The sequence below is a fragment of the Ranitomeya imitator genome, chromosome 2 (assembly GCF_032444005.1).
Source record: "Ranitomeya imitator isolate aRanImi1 chromosome 2, aRanImi1.pri, whole genome shotgun sequence".
NCBI lineage: Eukaryota > Metazoa > Chordata > Amphibia > Anura > Dendrobatidae > Ranitomeya > Ranitomeya imitator.
The window spans coordinates 493,803,817-493,826,623 of NC_091283.1; the positions used below are offsets into that span (position 1 = coordinate 493,803,817).

The 22,807-nt window shown below is 47.0% G+C and overlaps 1 protein-coding gene across 1 annotated transcript; it reads right to left on the reverse strand.

Moving 5' to 3' along the window:
• Positions 1 to 12,757: 12,757 nt before the first annotated feature.
• On the reverse strand, positions 12,758 to 22,009 carry LOC138664636 (olfactory receptor 5T17-like). The gene is made up of 2 exons (XM_069751511.1): positions 21,711 to 22,009; positions 12,758 to 13,411 (listed from the first exon to the last, which is right to left on the reverse strand). The coding sequence occupies exons 1-2, from the start codon at positions 22,007 to 22,009 to the stop codon at positions 12,847 to 12,849; spliced, it is 864 nt and encodes a 287-aa protein (XP_069607612.1). The 3' UTR covers positions 12,758 to 12,846.
• Between the last annotated feature and the right edge of the window lie 798 nt (positions 22,010 to 22,807).

Below are 22,807 nucleotides of genomic sequence, written 5' to 3' on the forward strand. Positions count from 1 at the left end.
GATAGTCCTACTGAATAGACTGTTAGAATTTGTATTATGGCAAGAAAAAAGCAGCTAAGTAAAGAAAAACGAACGATCATCATTACTTTAAGAAATGAAGGTCAGTCAGTTCCACAAATTGGGAAAACTTTGAAAGTGTCCCAAAGTGCAGTGGCCAAAATCATCAAGCGCTACAAATAAACTGTCTCACATGAGGACCGCCCCAGGAGAGGAAGACCAAGAGTCACCTCTGCTTCTGAGGATAAGTATATTCGAGTCACCAGCCTCAGAAATCGCAGGTTAACAGCAGCTCAGATTAGAGACCAGGTCAATGCCCCACAGTTCTAGCAGCAGACACATCTCTACAACAACTGTTAAGAGGAGACTTTGTGCAGCAGGCCTTCATGGTAAAATAGCTGCTAGGAAACCACTGCTAAGGACAGGCAACAAGTAGAATAGACTTGTTTGGGCTAAAGAACACAAGGAATGGACATTAGACCAGTGGAAATCTGTGCTTTGGTCTGATGAGTCCAAATTTGAGATCTTTGATTCCAACCACCGTGTCTTTGTGTGATGCAGAAAAAGTGAACGGATGGACTCTACATGCCTGGTTCCCACCGTGAAGCATGGATGAGGAGGTGTGATGGTGTGGGGGTGCTTTGCTGGTGACACTGTTGGGGATTTAGTCAAAATTGAAGGCATACTGAACCAGCATGGCTATCAAAGCATCTTGCAGCGGCATGCTATTCTATCTGGTTTGCATTTAGTTGGACCATCATTTCTTTTTCAACAGGACAATGACCCCAAACACACCTCCAGGCTGTTTAAGGGCTATTTGACCAAGGGAGAGAGTGATGGGGTGCTACGCCAGATGACCTGGCCTCCAAAGTCACCAGACCTGAACCCAATCGAGATGGTTCAGAGTGAAGGTAAAAGGGCCAACAAGTGCTAAGCATCTCTGGGAACTCCTTCAAGATAGTTGGAAGACTATTCCCGGTGACTACCTCTTGAAGCTCATCAAGAGAATGCCAAGAGTGTGCAAAGCAGTCATCAAAGCATAAGGTGGCTACTTTGAAGAACCTAGAATATAAATCATAATTTCAGTTGTTTCACACTTTTTTGTTAAGTATATAATTCCACATGTGTTAATTCATAGTTTTGATGCCTTCAGTGTGAATGTACAATTTTCATAGTCATGAAAATACAGAAAAATCTTTAAATGAGAAGGTGTGTCCAAACTTTTGGTCTGTACTGTGTACAGTATATATTGCCACACACACACACACATATATATACACAGTCTCCTTTATTATGTATATTGCCGTCCATTATTATACAGGGTCCTCTCTTGTTATGTACAGTCCCTTACATATTGGATTATAATACTGTCCTGTCTTATTAGCTGTATAATGGAATGATGGCTGATGAAGCATGGGAAAGCTTCATTTCTAATGGAGGAGCTGATGGACTGGTTGTCTGGTCACCAGCTCCTCCATCATCAGTCATTTTATATCTAAAAAGAGAGAGGACTATGTAATAAAAGAGGGCACTCTGAATAACAAAATTAACAAGAATACAGTGTGTAAGAGATAGTACTGTACATAACAGCAGAGGAAGCTATATAATAAGGGATGGCACCATATATAACTAGAAAGGATGGTCCGAAATAAGGGACGATGTTATACATAATAAAAGAGGAAACTATGCAACTAAGGATGGTATTATACAGAATTAGTGAGTAGACTATATACTAAGGGACTGTGTTATACATAAGTACGTACACTCTATACTAAGGGACTGTGTTAGACATAATAAGCGATAATAATGTCTTCCACCTCCCCCTGTTCCTAAGCCCATGATAAGCCCCCCTTCCTCTCATCCAAATCCTCAACACACCTCATTGTCCTCCCCCGCATCCCATTATTCTCCTCTCCCCACCCCATCATTGCCCTCTTCACCACCCCATCATTGCCTTCTCACCACCACTATCATTACTTTCTCCCCACCACCCTATATCATTGCCCATTCCATCACCTCTATCATTTCCTCCTCCCCCACCACCCCCATCATTGCCGCCCTTTCCACCACCACCATCAGTTCTTTCCACCACCATCATCATTGCATTCTCCCCCACCACCCATTGTTCTTATCAGGAGAAACCACCAGGTGGCACTCCCCAGTGGTTTATGCTGCCCTGACAGTGAGAACCCAGAGTCTCAGACAGCCTGTGACAGCTATACTCACAGCACCCGAGAGCTGGGCAAGAAAACACCGTAACAGCTGAGCTGGAGTGAGCAGAACGCCAGGTAGTGAATGTACTGAAAGGACCTGTGGTCACGTGACAACAGGGGGCGGGGCTTAGAGTCCTGTAGCAGGAGTATGCAGGATACTACAGAAACAAAGGGTACAGGAGAAGGGAAAGGGAGTCACCGGACACCAGGGAAAGGATGAGGCAGAGGGAGGCGCAATCCAAGACAAGCCGAGGTCAGTAAACGGGAACGGAAACGCAGTACACAAGGAGCAAGGAAATAAAGAATAGTCAGGGACGTGGCAGGAGTCAGAAAACCAGAGAAGCAGATACACAGTACAGAATCAGAAGGCAAAATCACACCAGGGAACAGAACAGAGTCAGAACCATACAAGCAAGCTACAATACTGGCACAAGGCACAAGCAAACAGAGGTCAACACACTCAGCCAATAGCAAAAGTATAACTGACAGAGATTGAAGCTTCCCAGGACTATAAGAAGCTCACCCTGAACCAAAGAGAGGCCAATAACAAGCCCCAGGTGTGCAGGTCAGAGCCTGCACTGATCAACACATTAACCCCTGGCGTGCAGGTGAAACCCAGCACTGGGATCATGACAGTACCCCCCTCTCAACGGGGGCCTCTGGACCCCCAGGCTTCCCTGGGTACCTGGCATGAAAAGCCCAAACCAGACGATCCGCATGTACAGAGTGAGCAGAGACCCATGAACGATCCTCCGGTCCATATCCCTTCCAGTGGACCAGGTACTGCAAGGAGCGGCGCACTCGCCGAGAGTCCACAATATGTCCGACCTCGTACTCCCAGTGACCCTCCACTAACACTGGAGGAACAACAGACTCTGAGTCCTCCTTGACAGACCCCATGGGTTTCAACAAAGATTTCTGGAACACATTAGATATTTTTAAGGACGCGGGAAGATGCAACCTATATGCCACTGGATTGACTATCTCCACAATCTCGTACGGACCGATGAACTTCGGTCCCAATTTAGCTGATGGTACCTTCAAATTGATGTTACGTGTGGAGAGCCAAACTTTCTCCCCCACCTGAAACATGTGTCCCAGGGCTCTCTTCCTGTCCGCAAAATATTTATACCTCCCCTGGGCCCGAGAGATATTACGCTGGACTTCAGCCCAGATATTTTTTAACCGTTGAACAGACCCCTCAGCTCCTGGACAGCCGGAATCCAATCGAGAAAATCCCCCAAAATTGGGATTAAACCCATAATTGATCAGGAATGGGGACATGTTGGTGGATTGACTCACCCGGTTGTTAAAAGCAAATTCCGCCAACGGTAACGCATCACACCAATCCTCCGGTCTGGCGGAGGTCAGACACCTAAGAATCTGTTCCAGGGATTGATTGGTGCGTTCCGTCTGACCATTGCTCTCCGGGTGATACGCTGACGAGAAGGAGAGTGAGATGCCCAATTTCTTACAGAATGCCCTCCAAAATTTGGCCACAAACTGCACCCCTCTGTCAGACACAACATTCAGGGGTACCCCATGCAAATGGACCACATGCAGCACAAACAACCTTGACAAAGTTTCTGCTGAGGGCAATGCTGCCAAGGGAATGAAATGGGCCTGTTTGGAAAACCTGTCCACCACCACCCAGATCACGGTATTACCCCTGGAAGGTGGAAGTCCGGTAATAAAGTCCATGGAGAGATGAGTCCATGGTCTATCAGGAACCGGTAAAGGTATGAGTTCCCCAGCCGGCCGGCTATGCGAGCTTTTGGAACGGGCACAAACACCACAAGCAGAAATGAATCTCTTAACATCAGACCCAAGTGAAGGCCACCAAAACACCCTGGCTACAGCCTCTCTAGTGGCTGTGATACCGGGATGAGCACTGAGCCTAGACCCATGAAACTCCTGCAGAAGTCTAGGCCGCAATAAATCTGGAACAAACAATTTATCCCCTGGTCTAGCTGTCGGAGCTAGGAACTGAGCCCTCAAAATTTCTTGTTCCAACTCAGACGAGATCCCCGCTACTACCACCCCCGGGCGAAGAATGGAGGACGGCGGCTCGGGGGGAGACACCGGGTCAAAACTTCTGGACAGGGCATCCGCTTTAACATTTTTGGACCCCGGTCGAAAAGTAATGGAGAAATCGAATCGTGAAAAAAAAAGTGACCAACGGGCTTGTCTAGGAGTAAGCCTCTTAGCAGATTCAAGGTATGCTAAATTTTTGTGATCCGTGATAATAGTGATAGGGTGAGCCGCCCCTTCCAAAAAGTGCCTCCATTCTTCGAATGCCAGCTTGACCGCAAGAAGTTCTCTATTGCCTACATCATAGTTTCTCTCGGCGGAAGAGAACTTCTTGGAGAAAAAGGCACAGGGTTTGAGATTAGTGAGGGTGACCGGACCCTGGGACAACACTGCCCCCACCCCCACTTCAGAAGCATCCACCTCCACAATAAAAGGTCTGGACGGGTCAGGCTGAACCAACACCGGGGCTGACATGAAACATTTCTTAAGCGCAGAGAAGGACTCCTTAGCAAGTCCCGACCAATTTTTTACGTCTGCACCCTTCCGGGTAAGATCCGTCAGTGGTTTAACCACTTGTGAGAAACCTTTAATAAATCTCCGGTAGTAGTTCGCAAACCCTAAAAAGCGCTGGAGCCCCTTGAGATCTCGAGGCTGAACCCAGTCTGCAATTGCCAGCACCTTCTTAGGATCCATGCGAAACCCCATACTGGACACAATCAGCCCCAAAAAAGACAGTTCTTGAACGAAAAATGAACATTTTTCCAATTTCACAAACAATTGGTTCTCTCTGAGTCTCTGGAGAACTGTCCGTAGATGTTGCAAGTGAGACTGACTGTCCTGGGAATATACCAAAATATCATCCAAATAAATGACAACAAAACGGCCTATCAGGTCTGAAAACACCACATTGATAAAGTTCTGGAAAATAGCAGGGGCGTTAGTTAACCCAAACGGCATAACGAGATTTTCAAAGAGTCCCTCTGATGTGAGGAACGCCGTTTTCCATTCGTCCCCTTCCCGAACCCTTATCAGGTTGTAGTCCCCCCGGAGATCTAATTTGGAGAACCATTGTGCCCCTGATAACTGGTTACATAAGTCTGGAATGAGGGGAAGCGGATAAGTGTTCCTAACTGTTATCTTGTTAAGTTCCCGAAAGTCAAGGCACGGCCGCAAACCACCATCTTTCTTCTTCACGAAGAAGAATCCTGCTGCCACAGATGAAACAGAAGGCCTGATATGCCCTTTGCGGAGACTCTCAGCAATGTACTCCTTCATAGCTTGACGCTCAGGACCAGACAAATTGAACAACCGAGCCTTAGGTAACTTGGCTCCAGGTACTAAATCAATGGCGCAATCGTATGGTCTATGTGGTGGCAGCGCCTCAGCCTCACTTTCGGAAAACACGTCTTTGAAATCCTTCAGGTATTCCGGAATACCCTCCAGACCGACAGACGACACAGATATGGATTTAACAGAGTTAACATGAGGTTTCAGATTACAACATTTATCTTTGCATCCCCATTGAGTGATCTCCCCCATCACCCAATCAATGGTAGGATTACGGTGTTGAAGCCAAGGCATTCCCAGTACCAGTCCCGCAGGCAAATTATCTAACACAAGACAACTTAATTTTTCCACATGAGTGGGGCCCACTCTCAGAGAAAAAGGTTCAGACCTGAAACAGATACCGTCCCGAGTAAGAGGGGATGAGTCAATCGCCACCAGTTTAACAGGATCCTGAAGCCTAACTGTCCCTATCTTATGAAGAGTCATAATCCGGGTGTCAATCAAGTTAACAGCAGAACCACAGTCAACAAAGGTGGTAGTCTGAACAGGACCACCACCAAGTTCCAGTTCCACCTGAAGCACAATTTTTGCAAGTGAGGAAAACCGTACCTGAAGGTCTGGGTAGCCTCCTCGACTACTACCCAGACCTATTCGTTTCCCGCCACCTTGGAGGATGACGGACAGGATGGGCAGTCCTTCCTCCAATGTCCAGATTCCCCACAATAGAAACACAACTGCTTCTCCTGGCGACGTCTTCTTTCCATCTCACAGGTGACCGTGCTCACCTTCATAGCCGCAGGATGAGTCCGGGTCTCACCTCCACTGGAAAATAAGGAAGTTTCGAGTTGCATAACGCCTCTTGCCCGCAGTCTGCGATCCATGCGAACCGCTTGAATCATGGCATCCTCCAGGGAGTCAGGTGGAGGATGAAGTGCCAGGGCGTCCTTCAGACGTTCACACAGGCCTCTACGGAACAACCCCCGAAGGGCGGCATCATTCCAAGAAACTTCGGCTGTCCAACGTCTAAATTCAGAACAGAACCACTCTGCCGAGCGCTTCACCTGACAGACACTCATCACCTTGTCCTCAGCCAAACGCACTCTATCCGGCTCATCATAAATATGCCCTAAGGCCTCAAAAAACACATCCACAGACATTCTCTCTGGGGCAGAAGAGGAAAGAGAAAATTCCCAGGCTTGCGGGGACCCCCTAAGCAGGGACATAACCACCCCCACCCTCTGTTTCTCATCCCCAGAGGAGCGGGGACTCAGAGAAAAGAAAAGCTTACAGCCCTCCTTAAACACTCTAAAATCTCTTTTGTTGCCAGCAAACATATCTGGTAACTTAACCGGGGGTTCGGGTGGGACTAAAAAGACATCTCTAGCCCCCGGCTGCTGAAACCCTGCGGATAGCGCCCCCTGAACCGAGTCCACAACCTGCCGTTGGGACTGGGCCAGAGTTTGGTGCTCCAAATTTAGGTTCTGCAGCAACTGAGTCAAGTGTTTCACCTGCTCAGATAAAGCATGCAGCAGGTCCATGCTGCAGGGAAAAAAAAAAAAAAAAAAGTTTAAGGTCAGTTTTAATGTCAGGAGAAACCACCAGGTGGCACTCCCCAGTGGTTTATGCTGCCCTGACAGTGAGAACCCAGAGTCTCAGACAGCCTGTGACAGCTATACTCACAGCACCCGAGAGCTGGGCAAGAAAACACCGTAACAGCTGAGCTGGAGTGAGCAGAACACCAGGTAGTGAATGTACTGAAAGGACCTGTGGTCACGTGACAACAGGGGGCGGGGCTTAGAGTCCTGTAGCAGGAGTATGCAGGATACTACAGAAACAAAGGGTACAGGAGAAGGGAAAGGGAGTCACCGGACACCAGGGAAAGGATGAGGCAGAGGGAGGCGCAATCCAAGACAAGCCGAGGTCAGTAAACGGGAACGGAAACGCAGTACACAAGGAGCAAGGAAATAAAGAACAGTCAGGGACGTGGCAGGAGTCAAAAAACCAGAGAAGCAGATACACAGTACAGAATCAGAAGGCAAAATCACACCAGGGAACAGAACCGAGTCAGAACCATACAAGCAAGCTACAATACTGGCACAAGGCACAAGCAAACAGAGGTCAACACACTCAGCCAATAGCAAAAGTATAACTGACAGAGATTGAAGCTTCCCAGGACTATAAGAAGCTCACCCCGAACCAAAGAGAGGCCAATAACAAGCCCCAGGTGTGCAGGTCAGAGCCTGCACTGATCAACACATTAACCCCTGGCGTGCAGGTGAAACCCAGCACTGGGATCATGACAGTTCTTTCCACCACCTCCATTTCCTCCTCCCCACCACTCCCATTATTGCCCTTTCCACCACCACAATCATTGTATTATCTCCCACCACCCCATCATAGTTCTTTCCACCACCTCCATCATTGCTTTTTCCCCACCATCCCATCATTGTCCTTTCCACCACCTCCATCATTTCCTCCCTCACCACCCCCATTTTTGACCTTTCCACCACCACCATCATTGTCCTTTCCACCACCATCATTATTGCATTCTCCCCCACCACCCCATCATTGTTCTTTCCACCACCTTCATCGCTGCTTTTTTCCCCGCCACACCATCATTGCACTTTCCACCACCTCCATCATGGCTTTCTCCTCTACCACCCCATCATTGCCCTCTCCATCACCCCCATCATTGCCCTTTCCACCACCTCCATCACAGCCTTCTTCTCCACCACCCCATCGTTGCCTCCTTCTCCACCACTCCCATCATTGTCTTTTCCACTTCCACCATCATTTCCTCCTCTCCCACATCCATCATTTCCTCCTCCCCCACCATTCCCATCATTGCCCTTTCCACCACATCCATCATTTCCTCCTCCCTCACCATCCCCATCATTGCCCTTTCCAGAACATCAATCATTTCCTCCTCCCCCACCATCCCCATCATTGCCCTTTCCACAACATCCATCATTTCCTCCTCTCCCACCATCCCCATCATTGCCCTTTCCACCACCACCATCGTTTCCTCCCACCTCAACCCCCCCATATTGCCCTTTCCACCACCTCCATTATTGCCTTTTCCCCTACCACCATCATTGCCCATTCCACCAGCTCCATCATTTCCTCCTCCCCCACCAACCCCAACATTGCCCTTTCCACCGCATCCATCATTTCCTCCTCCCCCACCATTCCCATCCTTGCCCATTCCACCACTTCCATAATTTCCTCCTCCCCACCATCCGCATCATTGCCCTCTCCATTACCCCATCATTGCCCTCTCCTCCCCTACACACACAGAGACAGCACCATTCACATCTCTGCACATTCCCCCGCAGCGCTACACACACACACAGCACCTCTTACACACACAGCACCTCGGCGCTGCTGTCTGTGTGAGAGGAAGATTGCCCTCATTATTAGCCACTCTGCAGGGGCCCCCCTCCACCTCCGGGCCCCGATGCAGCCGCACAGGCTGCACATGTGTTATGTCTGCCCATGTTCTCGATTCATTCATACCTTGGATCCCTTGATTCTGGGCTCCCTGCAAATTGGAATAGCTCCTTATGTCTCTGATGAAGATGGCAGTCCATGCGGATGGCCAGAAACATGGCCGTCTCAAGGGAGACTGTAGTCTCATGTAGGCACAGGCATAATTTACCTCTATAGATAACCCCTGATAAAACTAGCTATGGAGTGTGGGGTCATTCCACTTTGTATCGGTGGACCACCTCTGAAACTCAGAGTAATGCTCTTCTGCCGGCTGGTCTCCCTGTCAAAGCTGTAGGATACAAAAAATGATTGAAGGTAGGCATCACCAAATATTGTAAGGATCAGCCTAATGCATGCTAAATGCTAAATAGTATAGGCCAAACAAAGAGAATAAAGAAATAGGCAAACCACTAGGATCACCTTTTAAATGTTTATTAATCAAAATATATACATATAAGCCACAAAAACAGATAAAAACAGGTAAAAAAGCATAAAGTCTGTCTAAACAATCAATGATTAACAAAAACTGAAAGAACCATCCATATCTCGTTATTAGGAAAGTGCATGCAAATCGTAATGAGAAATAATATACATTAATCAAAGATACATGATCCTAATATACAAGGATGAAACATCAGAACCAATAAATAGTAAACAGTGTGCTGCCAGACCAATAAGTAGCAATCTGTAAGGCCCAATACTATAAATGACAATAAAATTTAAATACATTGATGTAAATGTGTCATACAACAAAGAGCCTTATAGGTAACTAGATGGTGGCCCGATTCTAACGCATCGGGTATTCTAGAATATGTATGTATGTATATAGCAGCCACATAGTATATAGCACAGGCCACGTACCAAACAGTATATAACACAGTCCACGCAGTATATAACATTGACCACGTAGTATATAACACTGCCCATGTAGTATATAGCAGCCACGTAGTATATAACACTGCCCACGTACTATATACCACAGCCCACACAGTGTATAACACAGCCCACGCAGTATATAGCACAGACCATGCAGTATATACCACAGCCCACGCAGTATAAAACACTGCCCACGCAGTATATAACACAGCCCACACAGTATCTAACACTGGCCACGTAGTATATAACACTGCCCACGTAGTATATAACACTGCCCACGTAGTATATAGCAGCCACGCAGTATATAACACAGCCCACATAGTATATAGCAGTGTGGGCACCATATCCCTGTTAAAAAAAATAATTTAAATAAAAAATAGTTATATACTCACCCTCCGGCATCCAGCTAAGCTGTGTCGATGCGCGCGCGGCTGCCGCCAGCTTCCGTTCCCAGGATGCATTGCGAAATTACCCAGATGACTTAGCGGTCTCGCGAGACCGCTAAGTCTTCTGGGTAATTTCGCAATGCATCCTGGGAACGGAAGCTGGTGGCAGCCGTGCATGCCTCGGAGAAAGACGGAAGGTGAGAATAGCAGGTTTTTTGTGTTTTTTTAAATTATTTTTAACATTAGGTCTTTTTACTATTGATGCTGCATACGCAGCATCAATAGTAAAAAGTTGGTCACACAGGGTTAATAGCAGCGCTAACGGAGTGCGTTTCTTGCGGCATAACGCGGTCCGTTAACGCTGCCATTAACCCTGTGTCAGTGCTGACTGGAAGGGAGTATGGAGCGGGCGCCGGGCACTGACTGGACGGAAGTAGGGAGGGACTAATTCTCGGCCGGGCTGTGGCCGTTGCTGATTGGTCGCGGCAGCCAGGACAGGCAGCAGGCGAGACCAATCAGTGACGCGGGATTTCCGAGACAGAAGTTGCAGACAGACAGACGGAAGTACCCCTTAGACAATTATATATATAGATAGAAGATAACAATACCATATTAAATCTATAATGTAGTAAAGGCTGTTATATATTCCAATCAAATAGATCTAACGTCCCATAAGAAATCTCTGCATAAGTAGCAGACCCACTACCAAGCTACACTGCCAAAAGGGTTGTCTGTGCGAGATAATCAAATGTTCAGCAGCCCATAGAATCACTTGCAAGTGTAAACCTGTATCATGAAGGGGATGGACCCATTTTATTTGTTTGACTCGGCCAGGGAGATGTGGTCAGAGTCATCATATACAGGTCCTTCTCAAAAAATTATCATATAGTGTTAAATTTCATTATTTCCCATAATGTAATGATTACAATTAAACTTTCATATATTATAGATTCATTATCCACCAACTGAAATTTGTCAGGTCTTTTATTGTTTTAATACTGATGATTTTGGCATACAACTCCTGATAACCCAAAAAACCTGTCTCAATAAATTAGCATATTTCACCCATCCAATCAAATAAAAGTGTTTTTTAATAACAAACAAAAAAACCAACAAATAATAATGTTCAGTTATGCACTCAATACTTGGTCGGGAATCCTTTGGCAGAAATGACTGCTTCAATGCGGCGTGGCATGGAGGCAATCAGCCTGTGACACTGCTGAGATGTTATGGAGGCCCAGGATGCTTCAATAGCGGCCTTAAGCTCATCCAGAGTGTTGGGTCTTGCGTCTCTCAACTTTCTCTTCACAATATCCCACAGATTCTCTATGGGGTTCAGGTCAGGAGAGTTGGCAGGCCAATTGAGCACAGTAATACCATGGTCAGTAAACCATTTACCAGTGGTTTTGGCACTGTGAGCAGGTGCCAGGTCGTGCTGAAAAATGAAATCTTCATCTCCATAAAGCATTTCAGCCGATGGAAGCATGAAGTGCTCCAAAATCTCCTGATAGCTAGCTGCATTGACCCTGCCCTTGATGAAACACAGTGGACCAACACCAGCAGCTGACATGGCACCCCACACCATCACTGACTGTGGGTACTTGACACTGGACTTCAGGCATTTTGGCATTTCCTTCTCCCCAGTCTTCCTCCAGACTCTGGCACCTTGATTTCCGAATGACATGCAAAATTTGCTTTCATCAGAAAAAAGTACTTGGGACCACTTAGCAACAGTCCAGTGCTGCTTCTCTGTAGCCCAGGTCAGGCGCCTCTGCCGCTGTTTATGGTTCAAAAGTGGCTTTACCTGGGGAATGCGGCACTTGTAGCCCATTTCCTGCACACGCCTGTGCACGGTGCCTCTGGATGTTTCCACACCAGACTCAGTCCACTGCTTCCTCAGGTTCCCCAAGGTCTGGAATCGGTCCTTCTCCACAATCTTCCTCAGGGTCCGGTCTCCTCTTCTCGTTGTACAGCGTTTTCTGCCACATTGTTTCCTTCCAACAGACTTACCATTGAGGTGCCTTGATACAGCACTCTGGGAACAGCCTATTTGTTGAGAAATTTCTTTCTGGGTCTAACCCTCTTGCTTGAGGGTGTCAATGATGGCCTTCTTGACATCTGTCAGGTCGCTAGTCTTACCCATGATGGGGGTTTTGAGTAATGAACCAGGCAGGGAGTTTATAAAAGCCTCAGGTATCTTTTGCATGTGTTTAGAGTTAATTAGTTGATTCAGAAGATTAGGGTAATAGGTCGTTTAGAGAACCTTTTCTTGATATGCTAATTTATTGAGACAGGTTTTTTGGGTTATCAGGAGTTGTATGCCAAAATCATCAGTATTAAAACAATAAAAGACCTGACAAATTTCAGTTGGTGGATAATGAATCTATAATATATGAAAGTTTAATTGTAATCATTACATTATGGGAAATAATGAAATTTAACACTATATGCTAATTTTTTGAGAAGGACCTGTATAACGGGGAGCTTCTCCATTTGTTGTAGGCTAAAAAAGATAACTATATATCAATGCGTGCAAAATGTAATATCTATTTATGGGTCACTTTTTTCTAGATTGTAATATTTGACCAATACAGTCTTTCCCTTAATTTCCTTACAGCTTCTTTGACTTCTTGGTTCCGTAAACTATAAATCAAGGGGTTCAAAGCTGGAATCATAACTGTATAAAATATAGAGGCTACTCTGTCCTGACCCTCAGAGTAAGATGTTGCTGGTCGTAAGTACATATAGAACAAAGCCCCATAGAACATGCTAACAGCTGTGAAGTGTGAGGCACAGGTGGAAAACACCTTAAGTCTACCTTGGCCAGACCTTATCTTAATGATGGTAGAAATAATGTAACCATATGAGATGAGGATAATCACAAGGGAAAACCAAGATGTAAGTATCCCAAAAATGACAAGTAGAAGCTCATTAATGGTGGTGTCAGAGCAGGAAAGTTTCAGAAGAGGTGGGATGTCACAGTAGAAGTGCTTGATGATATTTGAATGGCAAAATGTCAATGAGAAGGTTTTGGTTGTGTGAACCCAACCATTGGTGATACTGCCAACAGAGGCAGCAGCTACAAGTTTAGCACAAACCTGGGCATTCATGGTAACATGATATATAAGAGGACTAGAGATGAGCAGTGTTCGAGTCGAACTGTTCGACAATTTCTAATTCGAGCTGTTTTGGGCAGTGTTCGAGTCGTTCGACAAACCCAAACAATTTGCTTAAAATTCAGCTGTTCGAGTTTCTGTTCGATAACTGTCCGTTCACCAAAAGCCTAGCTTGATTTGCACATCAAAACTGTTTATCATTGTTAATAGACTGTTTCAGTGTATAATGGCAGGGGGGGGGGCGGGGGATAGATCTGTGCTGAAATAACGCCGATCTCTTTATTTTTCTTTCCCGCATTTACAGTGGGGCGGTGCGGTCTCTCAGCCTATCAGCAGTGCACACACACACAGCAATGTGCATGTGATGTACACAAGCAAGGGCATGTGTCATTGGCTGTGTATGTCACATGCCCTCCTTGCCCTATTTGAACCAGCCATTTGCCCCGTCGCCACCATTTCCTCACTGCTGCAGCTTAGTGTTAGACGGCACCACTGCTGCTGTGGGCGCTATATAGACTAAGAGTGTTTTTTTGGAGTGAATTGTCAGAGAGATAGGTTTATGGAGTCGGAAGGAGTCGGGACTAGTTGTAATATCAGCCCGTTTCAGGGTCGGTTACAGCAGTTCATAGCACTGTTTGCCAAGCAGGTCTGTGCCAGTGCTGTGCAAGTGTTTGTCACAGCATTTGGTGTAATCTAGCTCAGTCAATCCTTTTGGGCTAGTAGCATTGTCTGATAGTCATCTGAGTAGCCCGCCTGTGAAGCTAGCTACACCGCCTGTGTATCTCAATTTTCACTGCATCTAACCCAGTTAATAGTTTAGGGCCTAGGAGCAGTGTCTGCATGTCAGCAGAGTAGCCCGCCTGTGAAACTAACTACACCGCCTGTGTATCTCTATTTTCACTGCATCTAATCCAGTTAATAGTTAAGGGCCTAGGAGCAGTGTCTGCACGTCAGCAGAGTAGCCCGCCTGTGAAACTAACTATACCGCCTGTGTATCTCAATTTTCACTGGATCTAATCCAGTTGATAGTTTTGGGCCTAGGAGCAGTGTCTGCACGTCAGCAGAGTAGCCCGCCTGTGAAGCTAACTATACCGCCTGTGTATCTCATTTTTCACTGCATCTAATCCAGTTGATAGTTTTGGGCCTAGGAGCAGTGTCTGCACGTAAGCAGAGTAGCCCGCCTGTGAAACTAACTATACCGCCTGTCTATCTCTATTTTCACTGCATCTAATCTAGTTGATAGTTTAGGGCCTAGGAGCAGTGTCTGCACGTCAGCAGAGTAGCCCGCCTGTGAAACAAACTATACCGCCTGTGTATCTCTATTTTCACTGCATCTAATCCAGTTAATAGTTTTGGGCCTAGTGCCACAGTTTGGCCACTCAGTTCTGCTCGGTTTTCATTCATCGTTTGTTGTGCCAACAACTACAGATACAGAGTTGCCAATTAGTTAAGCACTAAAATGAGTGGCAAAAGGCCTGCTGCTGGTGGAAAGGGGAATAGGCCTGCTGCTGGTGAAAAGGGAAAAAAAGGCTGTGTCCATGGGGTAGGTGGTAAAGCAACAGTAACATCTGCAGAAGAAAGACCATCTTCCAGCCAAAGTAAGATGTCTACTTATTTTCGTGGACAATCTGATATGATCCCTTTCTTACGACCATCGCTTCAAGAATCGCAAAAAATTCCTGATGAGGCACAAAAACAGCAGATGCTTGAACGGATATCAAGTGCTCGTTCAAGTGGGCCATCCTCTATGTCAACTTCAACATCACAACTACTCCAGTCCTCAGAGTTGTCACCCCAATCGCACTTGCTTCCTCACAGCTCCCAAGTCGCCAGCTGCCCGTCTGAGCATGGGGTAACACACATGGATGAGTCTGTAGAGCTGTTTACGCATACTATAGCCTGGGAATCAGAGGTCTGCTCCAGAGCTTCTGTGAATCCAGATGAGGAAATGATCTGCACTGATGCCCAGAATCTTTGTGAGTCGGATCCAGGCACAGATGAAGAAGGTTCTGAGCATAATGTAGACCCTCATTCTCAAACTGTAAATCCTGTTGGTGGAGACAATGAGGAAGATGATTATAAGACTGAGATACCTGATTGGAACGAAAACTTGACTTTTCGGTCGGGGTAGGAAGAGGTTGGCTCTGAGGACGACAGGTGTGAGAACACACAGGATGATGATGACGAGGTTGTGGACCCCACTTACTGTCAACCCCCAGACCGCCAGTCCATGAGGTCAGCAGAGGAGGTGGAGGAGGATGCTAGTGAAGAGTGTAACGACGAGGTAACGGTGCGCCTTCCTGGACAGAGACGGAGTACTGGAAGCACGTCAACAACTGCATCCTCAACCCCAACTGTGCCTCAGACCAGAAGTCGTGGTGGCTCTTCAGGTCGCACGGGCTCTAAGCCTTGCATAGCCTGGGCATTTTTTGACATTGCACTGGATGACCCAACTCATGTTATCTGTAAGATTTGTCAACAAAATCTCAGTAGAGGCCAAAAAATGACTAGCTTGAGTACTTCATGCATGAACCGTCACATGGATATGACGCATAGGTTGCAGTGGTAAGCTCACTGTGCTACAATGCAGCCTAGTGGGCCGGGTCAACCACCGTCTGCCCCATCAAGTGCATCCGCATCCTCTTCATCCTCTGTGACTGTGGGGACAGCAGTTGCACATGGTTTTGGACGCAGACCTTACACCTTTTTACCCGCAACAGCCAGTGTGATTGGCAGGTTTTCGGGACATTTGCAAGTGGAAACACCTGCTGTTGTTGAGCGCTCTCCGACATTGACACCACCTTTTGATCAAGGCAACATAACATCTCCGCCTGCACCTTCCTCACAGACCAGCAGTTTGCCGGGGACACCCTACTCAACTCCATCTAAGCACGACAGCCAGCCCTCAGTCCCACAGATGTGGACAAGTAAAAGACCATTTCCTCCTAGCCATGACAAAGCTAAGAGGTTGAATTTCTCCATCTGCAAGCTGTTGGCTACAGAAATACTGCCTTTCCGCCTGGTGGACACAGAGGATTTTTGAGACCTTATGTCTGTCGCAGTGCCCCAGTACCAGATGCCCAGTCGCCACTACTTCTCAAAGAAAACTGTGCCTGCGCTACACCAGCATGTCGCTCACAACATCACCGCTTCCTTGAGAAACTCTGTGTGTGACAGGGTGCATTTCATCACAGACACTTGGACGAGTAGACATGGACAGGGGCATTACAGGTCGGTGACTGGGCACTGGGTAACTACGGCAACATCAGGAGAAGGGGCTGCTGTCTAAGTCTTGCCATCCCCACGAGTTGCTCGTCGATCCTCTGTATCTAGAAGTTCCTTCACTGCTTCTGCCTCCTCAACCTCCTCTTGGTCCTCCACTTGCACCCAAAGCCTGTCTGGTAATGCCACCCAAGTTGTAACTGCGCAGAAGGAATCCTGCACACCTCCTCACTATGATGTCACCAGGGCTCAATGGCATCAGGCAGTGTTTACATTGAAATGTCTGGGAAATGTGAGTCACACAGCTGAGGAGTTGTGGTCAGCTCTGGAGACCGAGTTCCATCAATGGTTGTCTCCACTCAACCTGCAGCCAGGGAAAGCTGTGTGCGACAATGCTGCAAACCTGGGTGTGCCCCTTCGCCGGGGCAATGTCACACACGTGCCTTGTATGGCTCACATTTTGAACCTGGTTGTCCAGCAATTTTTATCCCACTATCCCAGACTAGATGGGCTTCTGCAGAGGGCATGGTCGCTGTGTGCTCACTTCCGCCATTCACATCCCGCAGCTCGACGACTTGCATCTCTACAGAAGTCGTTGGGCCTGCCAGTTCACCGGCTGAAATGCGATGTGCCCACACGGTGGAATTCAACTCTCCACATGTTGCAGCGACTGTGGCAGCACTGACGAGCCCTGGTGCAATACGTTATGACATATAGCCTGGGCCAACGAGATCAAGAGTTGGGGCAAATCATGCTGCAGGAGTGGTCTCAGATCAGGGACCTATGCACCCTTCTGCACAGTTTTGCCACTTTTAGCATGACCATTCCGGTGATTTACATGCTGGAGCACACCTTACACAGTGTTTGGAGTCAGGTGGTGGAACAAGAGGAGGAGGAGGAGGAACAGGAGGAGTCGTATGCGGAAGGGATCATATCTCCAGGGTCAAGAAGGTTGGCAGCACCAAGGCGGCTGGCATTGGAGGCTGGGGGAGAGGGATTACCGAGGGCGCATGGTAGCAGCCAAACTGTTGAGGAAGGTGCAGGAGGCGAGGAAGAAGTGGAGGACAAACTGGCGCTGGGCATGGAAGACTCATCAGATGAGGGAGACCTTGATCAAATTTCTGTTGTGCGAGGTTGGGGGGAGAGGGCAGACGAAGGAAGCATGATTCTCACCTCGCCACCACCAAGACAACAAGGACTTGGTCCTCCTGGATGCGCAAGACACATGAGTGCCTTTTTGCTGCACTACCTGCAACATGACCCTCGGATTGTCAGAATCCGAAGTAATGTCGACTACTGGGTTGCCACACTCTTAGATCCCCGGTACAAAAGCAAATTTGGCAAAATAATTCCTGCCATAGTGTGAAGGAACAAATTATGAAAGATTCTCCATTTTGTGCTTTGACTACATTTTCTGGTTGGTTAAAGATAAATTCTGTTATTCCATGAAGTAACTCTGTCCTGTTTCTCATGAACATTTTTGTTATTCAACTAGGCTATGGTTTATAATTGGTACAAAGACCTTGAGTATTCTAACTCGAGCCGAGCCAGATAAGAGACTCGTGGGTGTATCGCTATACAAGACTGAGGCACCTGTTAGGCCACATTCTCACGCTCCTTTTTATCCTGCGGGTTCTCCCGCAGCGGATTTGATAAATCTGCAGGGCAAACCAGCTGCGGTTATCCCTGCAGATTTATCGCGGTTTGTCCTGCGGGTTCCGCTGCGGGATTTACCCCTACTATTGATGCTGCATATGCAGCAATATGCAGTATCAATAGTAGTGTTAAAAATAACACTTCCAGCTAACAGAAATAATCCATACTGACAAGCTGGACAAATATAGAATGCACAGAACAATAAGTCCACAACATGTGGACTGAAATGAGCAAAGCCAGAACTTATCTTTGCAGAACTGGTCAGGAAACCAGGAGAATCCAAGCAGAGATATGAATCCAGCCAGGAAACATTGACAAGTTGCACAGGCTGAAGAAAGAGCCAGACTTAAATAGCCGAGCAGAAGAGACGATAAGTGGATGCAGTTGATGACAGCTAACTCCAAGGAGCAGCCATACCACTAGAAACCACAAGAAACCACAAGATGGAGCCCAAGAGCAGAACTCACAAAAGTGCCACTTACAACCACCGGAGGGAGCCCAAGAGCGGAATTCACAACAGTCATCTTGGGGAGACTAAAAGCTTGATGACTTTTGAAAGTCACCTCACCAACCGTTTTAAAAAACTCTGGCGAAATTGATACCATTTAAGTGGTGTCTGTGGCCGAATTTTTGGAACAAATTGAGACTTTTATTTAGTCCCCTTGCTGAGTTTTACATGATGTTGCCATCGTCAATTCCAGGTGGGTGGGGTCGTCTGCAGAGTTGCTTACTCATACTATGGCCTGGGATTCAGAGGTCTGCTCCAAAGCTTCAGTGTCTGCTAGCCAGTAGAGTAGCCCAGCCACCCACTGCCTGCTTACCTAAGTACTATATTTAATGGCATCTGGCCCAGGAAATCCTTTTGGGCCTAGTAGAATTTGGTGCTAATCAGCAGCGTACCCCACCCATGAAGCAAGCTACACCGCCTGTTTACCTAAGTACTATTTTGCAATGGCATCTAGCCCAGGAAATCCTTTTGGGCCTAGTAGAATTTGGTGCTACTCAGCAGCGTACTTCACCAATGAAGCAAGCTACACCGCCTGTTTACCTAAGTACTATTTTGTAATGGCATCTAGCCCAGGAAATCCTTTTGAGCCTTGTAGAATTTGGTGCTACTCAGCAGCGTACCCCACCCATGAAGCAAGCTACACCACCTGTTTACCTAAGTACTATTTTTTAACGGCATCTGGCCCAGGAAATCCATTTGGGCCTAGTAGCACTTTCTGCTACTCAGCAGAGTACCCCTCCCATGAAGCAAGCTACACCGCCTTCTTTCTTTCTCAATCTAACCCCTTGGCTCTGGGGTGTCCACTCTCCCTCCAGCTCTCTCCTTCTCACAGGTGGACTACCATGTGTTTTCACACTGTGGCGAATCTTTTGGGCCCAGGCATAAGAAGTCATCGAGGTAATGGATAATATGTGCCGCCTTACAAACATCCATGGCGACACATTCGAGGAAGCAACTAAACACTTCAAATAGTGAGCAGGATATGGAGCACCCCATGGGCAAACAGCAATCTATGTAGTATGCTCCTTCACAGAAGCAGCCCAATGGGAGGACACTATTCGGAGGCACAGGTAGCAACCGGAACGCCCCCTCAATGTCTGTTTTGGCCATTAGGGTGCTCCTTACCAACTTCTTGACCCGCCTGATTGCCTCGTCAAAGGAGGTACAGTACATAGTACTGTACTTGGTTCCCACGTCGATGTTGTCGTTTACTGACCTGCCCCTTGGATATGACAAATGGTGGATTAGTCTGAATGTATTGGGTTCATTTTTTGGCACAATTCCCAACGGGGGTACCACTACGTCTTCTAAGGAAATTGTTCTGAATGGACCCGCCGCTAGGGTTGAGCGAAACGGGTCGGCCACTTTCAGAAGTCACCGACTTTTGGCAAAGTCGGGTTTCATGAAACCCGACCCGACCCCTGTGTGGGGTCGGCCATGAAGTCGGCGATCTTCTGAATGTGGTATCGGAATTCCGATCCCGATTTCCGATATGTTTGCAATATCGGAAATCGGTATCGGAATCCATATTTAATGTAAAATAAAGAATTAAAATAAAAAATATCGCTATACTTACCCTCTGACGCGCCCTGGTACTAACCGGGAACCTTCCTTCCTTCGAATCAGCGCTTCCAGGACCTTGCGGTGACGTCGCGGCTTGTGATTGGTCGCGCGGCCGCTTATGTGACCGCTCGCGCGACCAATCACAAGCCGCGACGTCAGGCAAGGTCCTGCAAGCGCTGATTCGAAGGAAGGAAGGCTGCCGGAAAGAAGCAGGGCGCGTCCGAGGGTGAGTATATACCTAATAGGAATATACTCACCCTCGGACGCGCCCTGCTTCTTTCCGGCAGCCTTCCTTCCTAAGAATCAGCGCTTGCAGGACCTTGCGTGACGTCGCAGTGACGTCGCGGCTTGTGATTGGTCGCGCGAGCTGTCACATGGGCGGCCGCGCGACCAATCACATGCCGCGACGTCACCGCGACGTCACCGCAAGGTCCTGGAAGCGCTGATTCGAAGGAAGGAAGGTTCCCGGTTAGTACCAGGGCGCGTCAGAGGGTAAGTATAGCGATATTTTTTATTTTAATTCTTTATTTTACACTTAAATATGGATCCCAGGGCCTGAAGGAGAGTTTCCGCTCCTTCAGACCCTGGGAACCATTGGAAACCCAATGCACTGCATTGGGTTTCGAGTTTCGGCCGACCCCGACCCTGACAATTTTTTATAGGATCGGCCGATTTCACTCGACCCGACTTTTGAAAAAGTCGTGTTTCGTGAAACCCGACCCGATCCTATAAAAGTAAAGGTCGCTCAACCCTACCCGCCGCCATTCTACCTAAAGATATTTCTTTTTTATTTTATTTTTTTAGCGACATATGGGTGTTGGTAGGGTGATTTTAGATTTTTACTCCAGCCTTTCTTGATTTTAGAAGGGCATGACATGCCTATATCTGTCATCTGGCAGATGGCAGAATAAACTTTGGAGCTGTCTTTTCACAATTGCTGTGGTGCTGTCCTTTTCTTCATGTGCTTCTGGATTTACCTACTGGGATGGATCCCCTGGTGAGGACATGCACTCTGCTGTCCATAGAGACATTGCCATTATAGGGTGCGGCTTTACTATTTATATTTGATACATGCCTATATCTGTGTCTCCTCCTCCTTTTACTCCTCCACCTCTTTTCTTTTCGCATGACTATATGTAGTTGTGATTTTTCCATGTGTTTGTTGTGTCTTCTGAGCAGTTTGTTAGCTTTTGGACACATTTTAAGGTGTTTTCTATGTGTTTTCCATGTGTTTGTATGTGTTTGTCTGCCATTGGTTTCAATGGGGTTCGACGGTGTTCGTCGAACGTTCGATGAACAAGTCATCGAACGCGTCCCTGTTCGACTAACCGAACCGAGCCCCAACACTAGGGAGGTAGCTCAACACTAAAGAGGACTACATATGGCATTATACCTATCATATGCCATAATGCCCAAGAGGAAGCACTCTATTGCCACAAATGTCACAAAGATGAACATCTGAACAGAGCAACCAACCAAAGATATGAGACGATATTTATGCAGGGAATTTACCAGCATTTCTGAGGTGATGACCGATGAGTAACAAAGGTCACAGAATGAGAGGTGCTGTAGGAAGATATACATGGGGATATTCAGATTCCGGTCAGTCTTGGTGATGACCATTATGATGACTGTGTTACCCAATACAGTGAAGATGTACACCATCATGAAAAATACAAAAAGCATCATCTGGACATTTAGATTATCGGTGATTCCAGAGAGGACGAAAAATTGTGAGAACTGTGGTTTAATCCAAACATTATCATTCTGTTGTAAAGAAAATAGGTTTCAAGATTCAAAGAAGCTTTATTGGCAGGACCAGATACACATCAGTTTTGCCAAAGCAAGTGTATAAAGGCAATAGGGATAGGGACTGTGGGGATGTTGGGTAGAAGCTGTAGGGAAGGTGGATGGGAGCAGATCCATTGTGGGGGTTATAGTCCATGGCATAGGGGAGGTGGATGGGGCAGATCCATTGTGGGGGCTATAGTCCATGGCATAGGGGAGGTGGATGGGGGCAGATCCAGGGTGGGGGCTATAGTCCATGGCATAGGGGAGGTGGATGGTGCAGATCCATTGTGGGGGGTATAGTCCATGGCATAGGGGAGGTGGATGGGGGCAGATCCAGGGTGGGGGCTATAGTCCATGGTATAGGTATTCATCAACTAAAATATTTAAAAAAGGCAATGGTTCATTGTATTTTTTTTAAAGTTTGTATACTTTTGCAATACTTTTTACTGTAGCAATGTATCTAAAATATAAAACCAAGCAACTTTTTGTTTCAAGGCCTACCTTTATGTAAATACTGCTCCAATGAAAATTAATTCTATTATGCACACAAAACAGTAGAGCCATTGAATCAGTGACAAAACTCTTGTAAAAGTGGAAATACCCTTGAAAACTTTAGCTTGTTTAGTCAGGTACATTTAGTGCTTTGTAAAATGATTCATACCCCATGAACTT